At 38.0% G+C, this 11,348-nt stretch overlaps 1 protein-coding gene across 1 annotated transcript; it reads left to right on the top strand.

Annotated features, from left to right (window-relative positions):
- The first annotated feature begins 528 nt into the window (after nucleotides 1-528).
- Nucleotides 529-10,851, top strand: LOC104617003 (thioredoxin-like protein 1). The gene is made up of 3 exons (XM_010282203.1): nucleotides 529-696; nucleotides 3,541-3,645; nucleotides 10,586-10,851. The coding sequence occupies exons 1-3, from the start codon at nucleotides 571-573 to the stop codon at nucleotides 10,613-10,615; spliced, it is 261 nt and encodes an 86-aa protein (XP_010280505.1). The 5' UTR covers nucleotides 529-570; the 3' UTR covers nucleotides 10,616-10,851.
- Nucleotides 10,852-11,348: the final 497 nt, after the last annotated feature.

Genomic DNA, 11,348 nt, shown 5'->3' with positions numbered 1-11,348 from the left:
GCTTTATTGTTTGATTAAATCTGCTTCTATTTCAACCCACAAGTTTCCTTTTTTTCCCCAATTCCCCGTTCTCGGCTGAGAGGGGGCTCTCGGGGGACAAAGCAATTGCTAGTGTTTAGCCCATAGGTGGGCTAAACCAAGACATAAAAACCTACATTGAATTCAAGAATTAATGTAAGAGCTACTGAAAGGCATGGCTTAGTTTCTATGGTAACTGAGTTTACATTATAAAATTACATAGTGTTCAGGTGTTACATGACACAACAAAACTACTATTATTTTTAGATTTTGTATTGGATTTTCTTCTGTAGAATTCTGTCTCTGACACATACATGCGTAGTGCAGCTTTGGACGTCCTTCAGTATCCAGGGTGGTGATGTAAGATTGGCAGATAAGATACTAGAACTACAGAAGCTCATGTCTTCCTTGAGTGGCATCTAGACACTGATAAGCGAGGGCTTCTCAAGCAGCATCTTGAAAATATACTTAAACAACAGAATACCACTCCTATGTTTTAACACAGGGCAAGGTCCAAAGTACATAAAAATCTTTATCAACCTTCCTCGATCTATGGATTTTGAAGAAGCAGAAAGAAGTGAACCAACTCAAGCCCTGGAGCTGACACCAGATGATATTAAGGAAGATGGTATTGTCCAGCTTCGCTATGTAAAATTTCAGAATGTTAACAGTGTAACTGTAAGTAAAGCTGCTGTTCTGATGTCTGTGCAGGCTGAAAACTTAATTTGCTTTTAAAGCTGTGCATGTTTGTTGTTTTCATTGCAAATGTTCCTAGTTTCTGTCTGCCAATTGCATACTGTATGTTTGTGCTAAAAGTGTTTCAGGAATTGAAGGTGACACAAGGCCATGTGCACGCAGCGTCTCTTCTGACCTAGTATGAGACATAAGGTTTGCTTTCACCTCTTCATGAGTTAGCGTGCTGTTTAACACAACTTGCATTTTTACTAATATACCTTCTTAAAAGGCATCTTGTCTTCATTTGAAGAGTTGAGGAGACGAGGAATCCTTTTTCTCAGTAACCTGATTGCAGAAATGACAGTTTTCTGAGTATCAAGTGAAGCACTTGCCATATCTTTAAACTCAGTACCTGCCCTCTGAGAGGGTTCTTAAGTGCTGTAATCAAAGCACCTTTGTCTTTTAATGAGCTCTCTAATTCTCTTGCTCTAAGAGACTTTCCGCAGATTTCACATAGGGTTTTTGACTCTTAAACGCAGGTGCAGTTTCTCCTCTTCCATTTCAAAAATACAGGTTCTAGTGCAATATGTACAATGACTAAATTGATGTGGAATTGCTTTATGCTTGACATCATCCTGTGCTGTGCTAGCCTTGTTTCCTGCAGTATTGCGTTGAACTGTTTTTCCAATATGACCCCTGAATTCTTTCTATGGAAATGCTTTTTGTGGCCCGAGTTATGCATTTGCCAATGTATGGACTTACAGTGGATTGAATTAAATTATATTTTAGTAGGCTGGCCACAGAAGTCACTCAGCTTATTATGAGTTACAGGTAACTCCAAAACACTGATCCACCGTTAATCTTTCCATCATACTTTTTCTTCTGTAAAAAAGTTTCTGAAACTTCTAAACCACTGTTGTTGGACTGCATTTCAGATCTGTCAGCTGCTTTCATGCTTAGCAGTGTTTACTAGCAATTATTTTAAATGTAATGGGAGACAAACCTAAGTAACTCCTTTTCACACCTGTTATTTTTATGGAGTTACCCTTTGTGACCAACTTTATCCTTCCCCAAATGAAATGGAGGTAGGTCATGTAGGCTTATATTCTCCAAAGCTGTGCTGACAAGTACAAGTTATGTATTTGTTCTTTAATAAAATCCTGTGTCAGCTTTAGACAGGATGATGTGCAAACACTAAGCAAGTGATAAGATGATCAAATAGATGTTCTGCTTGTTTGCACTCTTTGCATGTGGGTGCTGCAGTAGCACTCCCCTAGTTTCCAGGCTAAACCTGGATTCTGTATTTAAACCCAAAACCAAGACAGCTAATCATCTTGTCTTCTACCTAGCTTTTCAGCGCAGGTGATGAAGCTCTGCTTGCTTACATAGCCCTGTGAATAAAAATCTTCCATTTGGTTCTTAATGAATTGAAGGAGGCAAAGTTGTCATATACACAAATTGTCCTGTTTTTCTGCCATGAATAATCAGACATGCTTAGTGAGCATTTCCATGTCAGTATTAGCAAGTTCATACTTCATACATAGATATATATATCTATCTCACTGCTAGGTTTGTTAGTTAACTTACTTTTCTAATTATTAATTCTATACCCTGTAGTTGCTAATCTGTATAATTCATTACCTCTAATGCTGGTTTTCCCTATTCATTGTGTGCTTCTCTTCATTACTGCTACTTCGTGGCATTTGTTTTCTCTGTACTTGTTGAACTTTTCATATCATTACTGAGACAGAATCTCTGAACACACTGCAGTACACCTCTGTTTGACAAAAGTTGGTCCTTGACATGCTCTTCTGCTCCTGTCTGAAGAGTACTTTCTTCAGCATTTCAACCCTCACCTTCCATAGGTCTTGTTTGTGTAGGAAAATACACGGTCTTCCAACTGCAGTGAAGCTGCTTAGAGGGGTGAATGTCTGTACTGGTCTAGGTCAGCAGTCCGTCTTGCTTGTCATGCACTTGCAAGCATCCAGTGTTGTCACAGAAAAATTTATAAGGCAGGCATGTGGTGATGTGTACCCTCCAGCATTTAGTGGTCTGTGGCACAGGCAATTTTGGAGGCAGAAAGGACGTCTTGATAGGTATGGATTATGGCTTGTGGAAAGGGTGTGATGCATGCTCTCCCTTGCCTACCTGTTGTCCTCCCTCGCCTTTTTTTTCCTTTGCTTCTCATGCCATTACTCTTTCGCTTTCTCATTCCTCCTTTCTCCATGCTCACAATGAAGTGTGGAAAGATCCATAAACACTTCATTGCTCCAAGTTCCTTACTAATACTACTTCATGCAAAAAATTGTTCTTTCATTTGTCCGTTTTTTAAAGTGTAGTGGTTCCAGCAATAATTTCTTAGTTCATGTTTCAAAAGAAGTTTGGTATTTTTTGAAACCCTAAAATAACTTCATAGAACTAATATTCATGCTGTAAAACACATAATAATGCAATCTGTAATAGTAAACTACACATGAATAGTCTTGGGGGCTTCAGCAAGCATAGTTAAGTTGATATTTAACTTCATTTCAAGGCAGATCCCAGTGAATTATGAATGAATAGTGAATTATGACTTCTTAAATCCTGTTTTTGCTCGCCGAATGTGGTCTCAGGTAGGAGGTAAAAGCTGGGAAAATCCAAACAAATTACCAGGAAAATAACAGCATTCTATATAATCATTATTTAAAATAAGAGTACACTAGTTTCTCTAAAGGTTACAGAGGCCTTTGTAATTGGAAAAAGTGTTAATTTAGTTAGTTAAAATATCTTGGGCACTTAACGTTTTTATATATTAATTCAGGGAAGGACAGTTTAACTTAACTCTTGTATTTGGGTCTTTTTCTTTAGTTGTTTGTCCAATCCAATCATGGTGATGAAGAGACAACAAGAATCACATACTTCACATTTATTGGAACTCCAGTCCAAGCAACAAATATGAATGACTTCAAGCGAGTGAGTCCTCTTCCTGAAAGCACTTTTGAATGTTTTAAACCTACTCAAAAATGTATTGACAGGACAAATACACTTGGTTGTTATTACAGTTCCATAACTTAAGGTAGTTTTGGCATCCAAAAGAAAATGTGTAGCTTTATCTTACAGATCTTTCGTCTTGCTTACAAGTTTTTGTTCATCAACTTTTTAAAAAATAAGAATGTATATATGAAAACTTGAGGAAGTGTCAAGTTACAATGTTGTCTATAGTGTATGTTTTTTTAATGATTTTTAAACTTTCTTCTGATGAAGTTCAGGAAGTAGAGAAGCAATTGCATGTACAAAAACAGACTCCTTGTGATCGATTTTACTTCTGCTTCGAAGGATTTTATTCACTGGGCAACATTAAGCTTGAGACCTGGAGAATATTTGGTCACAAGGTGTCTGTTTATATTAAACATACCTGCTTTTTAAAGAGGAAATGAAGAAGCAAACAACTTGTTACAGTATGACTTTAGACACCCACCACAGCCCAGGCAATAAGGCACTCTAGATTCTTGATTTTTTTTTTTTTTGAGAATGTGAAACGGGTTTGAAAGGATTTACACTTTAAAGCTACTTACAACTTTTTCAAAATGTAGTAAGTCTTTTTAAAATAAACTGCTTTAAAACTTAGTAGCCTTTGTAAGAGGCAAATACTGCTGTAACACCTGCCTACAAACTACTGTGTGGGTGACCAATAACATTGAAAGCACCACAGAATTTATTACACAAATAACCTATAACTTCAGAAGATTAAAAACGCTAACACTCGCCAAATTGTCACATACTTGGAATTGTTAACATCAAAACTTGATCTTAACTTCTACATGTAAAACTTAATATCTTTGCAGGTAATAAGTTAATAACAGTTTGCTGCCTTTCAATGCTACTTGGAAGTAATTGAAAAAGTTGTTCTAATGTGCTGAAGTTAACTGGATATCAATTTTAGACTTTACTAATACAGCACTTCCAATTGTCCCAAAACTAGAAATACATTAATTGATCTACAATCTGCTTACATTTTTTTGTTCTATATGGCTTTTTTGTCAGTACTTATGATATTGGGGCACCCCCTGCAATGAGTTTTGCAATTACTATTTTAATGTGCAGTACTTTCTGGTATTGTTGTGAGGGGGATGGGACTCTGACTCAGTATTTGATGTCTGTCTCACTTGCAGCTCTCTGTAAACTCTGTAAATTAGTTTTGCTTTCAAAAGTACGGAAAGTTTATTTTTAACAAGTGCACTCTTTAAACCTGACCTTCTGATTGTTAAAGTAGTGATTGGTTTGTTTTCTTTTTTTTTGAATTGGTAATCCTGATTGGGGTGCACTTGGTAAAGCAAGGCAGTTCTTTGTAGAATTTTACATGGGTTTGAGACCAGTGTTGAGCCCCCACTACATGCGTTTCCTACAGTGTTTTAAGTTGCATGGACAAGGTGTTAGTGTGGTGGACACAGTACTGCCTTAGCCTGAAACGACTGCTGGAACAATCAGAGCTCCAGTCCATGTTTGTGTGGGGAGTGGATGTTTTAATTCACCCTTGCCCTCACACAAAGCCTATAAAGGCTTTAAAAATAGCATGGGTCTCCAGGCATCTCATCCCTCTACTGTAGTTAGAGGGGATTTACAGATATGTGTTTTAGATACAGTGTGGATGCTTGGAAGCTGCTATGTGGTAATACTATGGTAAATGGTAAATACTATGCCAGTTAACAATTCTGGCTTCCTTGAAGTTTGCAGGTGAATGAATGAACCATCAAGGAGTGTGTCACAAGACACAAAGGCTTGACTCATTTAAATGGAAGGGAGGGTGTGCAAACTTACAAGACTATATGTGCACCAAACAGTCCCATGGTGTTAGCATTGCGCTGGCAACATCAGGATGCTGAGGAAGTGGTCAGAATAGCCTTAAATAGAGGAGCAGGTGTTACTGCGTTATGAAGTGGCTAATCCTGTCTCATTTCTGATACTCACTGACTCTATATGTAACTTTTCTATTTTGCTTCCTGAATATGTAGGTTTAGTATTAGGCTGTTAAAATATTTCATCATAACAAATGGGATGTGTAGTCTGGCAGAGTTGCAGTGCTCTTAGGAATTTTAACTTGTGTTTCCTCTCTTCAGTGATCCTGCCAGTTGTGACACCTTAATATAGCATTGGACATTAATTATGTTTAAGTTTGTAGGTTAACTGGGAAACCTTATTCTTTTCACCTCCTTGAGTAGTTACCCACACTGCTCCTTGGCTTTCATCTGTCTCACTCCCTCATCTCAGTCTGTCTCTACTCTTCGTAGGTCTCTTTTAATTAGGATAGAAATAGTATTGCTATATGAACCACAAGATGGGGGAATGCTTTTTTTTTTCCTTGAGTTTGAGAAGTGTTTGTAAGAATCTGTCAAATATTTTATTTGCAGGGCTTGAATTAAGAAGTGGACATGGATGTGATTTCAGTCACGTTTTTGTGATTGATCACATTGCTGTTCGGTTGATTGTATGCACGTTCAGTTTTGAAGTAAAAAACAAAACCAACACGTTGGTTTGAGTGACTTGTGCTAAGGATCAGGCTAATGTATTTTGCTTCCCATTTGGGGTGGGATCTGAACACATGCTTTTAGTTACAGCAGCTCAGCAATTGATTATTAAGGTGCATAACTGCAGGTCTCACGTCCTTCAGACAGTTGAGGAAAACTGATATTTGCTCTGCTTGACTCCAGCAGGGTTGCAAGAAGAGTTGCCTGTTGTTGGTCAGAGTCAGTTCGTGTGTTTAATGTAAATGAGGCATTTTTTTCCAGTATGTAAAAACTGTACTATCAAACAGCTGAAATTTATCTACTCTGAAAAAGAACGGAAGTACTAAGCAGGTATAGTTAAGTCAGTCCTTCATGAGTGATTTTGGCCTCAAGTTAGTTTGGACATGGATAGAACCACAGAACAGCCTAGGCTGTTAGGGACATCAAGAGATCACCTGATCCAACCTTGTGTGGGAAAGGGAGCCTAGATGAGATTATTTAGCACCCTGTCCCATTGCATCTTGAAAACCTCCAGCAATGGGGACTCTGCCGCATCCCTGTGGAGGTTGTTCCAGTGATTGATTTGTCTCACTGTAAAAAAAATTTCTTTCATTTTCTTGCATATAGTTGGTATTGATGAATTGAATGAGTAAAGTTATAAAAGCTACTTTCAAACTTGTTTTAGTATTGTTGTGTGTGTCCTGCTGCTTGTACAACTTGACTTTTATCCTCTGGGGAGGAGGGAAGTCTTCGGAGTGATGGAAGAAAGGGTCACCAAGGAAAAATTCTGCGTAGAACTGACTACAGTGTAGTGAGTTAAGCACACAGAGTAGTAGGGAGAGACCTATTCTTTGCCCTGTTTAAATGAAGAGGCCCTCAACAGCAGAGGACTAGGATGAATATTCCCTTCTTATATGTATTTAATATATTCTGAAATGCTTTTGGAAAAGCTTGATTTAAAGGCATGTTTGTTTCTTTTAAAAAATATCCTTAACACCAGAAGTGTTCATGCTGCTGTTTCTTGTCCACACAGGGTCTGGCTTAAGGCATAAATGATTATGCAAACTACTACAGTGGGCAGCATTTGAGTTGTAGTAGGTTACATTTGAGATCTGCTTCTGATGCCCAGAGATGCTCAGCTGGTCTACTTTGTTGGGCAGACAGCTAAAACTGTAGAGTAAAGGTGCAAGTTCTGTGGGTTTTCTACTATTGATTAGTATTAGCTATATTACTATAGCTTAGTATTATGTGGGTTCCTGTGAATCTTGTGGTGAACTTGTAAACATGCTTTTGTTTTTGGAAGAGCATGCAACTGTTGATGTCCAGTATAGTTCTTCCTTATTTCTGGTATTAGTGAATAAAACATACTGCTGCTCAGTGTTGAGGCTGGGACATAGATCAATATCGACAGGTTGTGGGATATTTTTTTGTCCCTTCTTGAATGAAGGCTTTCTTTCTACTCAGAACTGCTTATTTGCACTACATGCTGCTGCTTTTTTTTCTTGTAACATTTTGTTTGTTTGTTTTTCAGCTTAACTTCCCATTTCTAAAGAACTAAAAAGGCAGAAGAAATTAAAAAGTAATAATAAGATTGAAGTGGTCTTGCACTACTCCCTTCTTTGCTCCCTCTGCTCATCTAGCATCTCTTTCACCCTTTCCACAATCTCAGCACTGATGCAAGAGCCACCTTCTCTGCACCTTCTATCATCAGGAAAAGCCTTCTCTACTTTCTGACTCATCAGTTCCTCTTTGCCCTCCACTCCCCGCTCCAAATCTTACCTTAAACACTTCTCTTTACCTTTCAGTCTTACCAAATTTCTGTCCCACTGTTGTCCTGAACTTGACTTTTTAAGGGCATACCATACGGTACTTTTACAAATTATTTTCTGTAACTAATTTTTCAGCCCGTACTGAATTTTGTAAAGCTGTTTGAGATGCAGTTTGTGAAATGCTTTACCAGGACTTGATTTTTAGTATCTTAGTGGAGCTTAATGGTGTTCTTTGTTGTGACCCGTCAGTAGTAATAGGCAAGCAAGAATGGGCTGCAAAATACTACTCTCTGCTGTGCCTCTAGTTGCACTGGGCATCTGCTCAGGAAAGACACAGTGAGGAGCTGGTGAGTGAGTGTACATATGGGCCTGATTAGGGTTCTCCAACAGCATCCTACTAACTTTAACTTGCTCGACCTCTTTCTTTATATTTAAAACAAAGAAACAAAACCAACTCTGCTCCAGAAGGTTCAGTAATCCAGTGTTTCTAGTCTTACTCTTGGTAATGAACCATAGAGTTGGTTGTGTCTTTGTCACTGTCAGGTCCTGGACCGATGCTTTGTGGAAAAAGCCGAATGATTGAAGAAAAGCCTGCTCCAAAACAGTCATCTTTTGTGTGGGACTGGCTGTAACCACTACCTTAGAATGCACTAGATGGCAGGTTTTTTCCTTAAAAGGAAGGAAAGTGGATCTACTTCTGAGAAAATAATAATGACAATTGTTTGGTTTGAGTTTAAATAACCCATTTACTTTTGGGAATGTGTGGAGTGGGATGGTCAGAAAATGGGTTTCTTTGACCTGTGATTACAAAATGTCCATATCAGTGTGATTGATTTTCACAGATAATACACATGGGCGAGTTGTCAATTTCTGACTCGGACTGGTATAGCGATATTTTTCATTGATGTTCCACACTTGCTAACACCTAATCTTTAATCTCTTAACTGTGGGGTTTTTTGGTTTTTTTTTGTTTCGGGTTTTTTTTGCTTAATCTGTGTGTGAACACAGTTGTTTGCTTTGGAAACACACAAAGAATAAATATTGCTTCTTGACAATTTTAACTATTATTTTTTTAAACTTGATTAATTGGATCTTAATGCAAGTGATTGGGTTTCTGATTTTTTTTTTCTTCTTCCCTCATGTTGTCAGATTAGAATTTTCCTGACCTTAAGCATTAGGTTGAATTTACAGCTTGGTGAAATGCTCCTGGTCAAGGGTTCCTTGGAGGTGAAAATGGTTTTTAAAAGTATTTTTCATCAGTAGATCTCAATTACTTTGTGATGGTGATAACTCAGCTGACAAAAAGCAGCTGGATAGTGAAAAAGTCTCCCTCTTGAAGTTTGACAAGCAGTGAAAAAAGGGGAAGGATCAAGAAGAACTCTTCCAGTGTGTCCATGAGACTTCCCTAGTTCAGGACTGTGGGTGTTTTGGATTTTGGGGTTTTGGTTTGTTCTTGTTTTTGCCCCTGGTTCTCTATTTCACTTTGCATGAATCTTGTGTGGTATATTGTCATTTAACTGCAGAGGTAATTAATACTTAACACATTTGCTATAGCAGTCTGTTGGTTAGAATGCAAGAAGGGCTTTACACCGTTTTCAGCGTTATTATGAGTAGTAATGGGAAATTCTATGCTCTGTTAGTGTGATCTTCAAATCTCTGTGTGAATTCTGACTACACCTTGCCAGAACCACAAGTGCTGCTCTCTAGTTAGACGGAAATGAGTTGGGAATCAGTGCCTTGCCCAAGGCCCCTCCTGCATTTTGAAGTCTTTGACTTGAAGACTTATTTTCTTTTGGTCTGGCTTATAAATGGCTGTTTTTTCAAGGGTCTGCAAGAGCACTAGAATTCTGTGAGGATCCTTTCAGAAAAGTGACTACAATGGCATCGTTTCCTGCTCTCAGGATTTTGTGTTCAGTTATCTTAATGAAGGGGACTGGATACCCTTCTGCAGTGAACTACGCTAACTTTAAACCTGCATAGCAGTATATAGAGTGCTGGAGTCGCACTTGCTGTTGGCTGGCAAATCAACTCACCAATCTGGTGGCAGTGGTGATCTTTTCAGAAAAGGGAAGCACTAAGCTGACCGATTCCAGGTGGAGTTTGCAGAATTGGAGATTGGAAGGAGACTTGGTAAGGAATAATGTTTTGACAAGGAATAACTGAAAATCAGGTGACTTCCAGATTGCTTTATAAGTTTGAACTGCATTATAAGGTAAACATTCTCAGTGAGGTACATAGCAAGGATGCCAAGAGATATGAACAAACTTACAGTTGAGCACCCAGTGGTTCTCTTCCCACTGTAGTATTTTATGTAGTGTATTAAGGTTGAATGCTTTTTATATAACATATGTTATTAAGCATGGTCTGTTCTTTTGCAGTTACTGTTTTCTAACTCTTCTCAAAATGAGACTGATGCTTTGCTGTCTGTATTAGTACTAAAGATAAGGTTTCTGGTGTGTCTAGCGTCCCTCTTAACCTTTTAAATGGAATCATGACTTCTGCAAGTGCTACAATTATGCATGCTTAAATGCATTAACTTAGTTGAAAATTCAGTTGCACTTGTTTATTTTGAGACTTTAAAAAATACTTGGCAGGACTTTTTTGGTTGAACATTATTTCTGTTTTTTTTCCTCTTATCAGGTAGTTGGCAAAAAAGGAGAAAGCCACTAGGACGCAAAAGACACTGGAAGGCCTTATCGCAATTAGAGATCTTCACTTTTATCTACAACTCCTGGATAATTGCTTGACCATAACCAGAGACTGTCAATCTGTTTCATTTAATGCCATTACCAATAAATCATTGCTTTTGTTGAGATGGCGTTTCCCTAGTGTGTTTCTCTTGTAATCCTCATACATGTATTTGTAAATAAAATTCATTACTTTTGCTAAGTTTAATTTTGTTATTCTAGTAACTGTGGCTCTTCCCTTGTTCCATTTTAAACTTCGAAGCTCAACTGGCTTGTCTTTAGAAACAGAAGGTGTAACTTAGCTTGCATGTGTTCAGAGAGTTTAAAATGTCAAATATAAGTAAAACATAGATGGCCTTCAGAGGCTATCAAAAAATAAAATCCAAGCTACTTTGTTATAAGATCAAGTTCCCACAAAACACAGATACTTAGGAATAACTTCACCTATTCTGGAAATTTCCATTTCTTTCCCCACCTCAAAGAGCATCGGAGGAGGGAGCGTATTCTAAGTTACCATTCCATTAACTTGCAGATTTGTCACAAAGAGCATGCTGATGCAAGCTGTTCAGCTCTGAGAACTCTTGAGTCTTTTGCAAGTGTTTTGGTTTTTTTAATGTTGTTAGAAAATATAGACCTTGTTTCTCAGGAAGAATCCAGCAAGCTGTGCAGCTATGGGGCTTTAGATGTTTGTGCACCCCACCTGAAAATAAATCCTT

This window comes from Phaethon lepturus, unplaced genomic scaffold (genome assembly GCF_000687285.1).
Source record: "Phaethon lepturus isolate BGI_N335 unplaced genomic scaffold, ASM68728v1 Scaffold57512, whole genome shotgun sequence".
Lineage (NCBI taxonomy): Eukaryota > Metazoa > Chordata > Aves > Phaethontiformes > Phaethontidae > Phaethon > Phaethon lepturus.
This window is presented reverse-complemented; position numbering and strand designations above follow the sequence as displayed.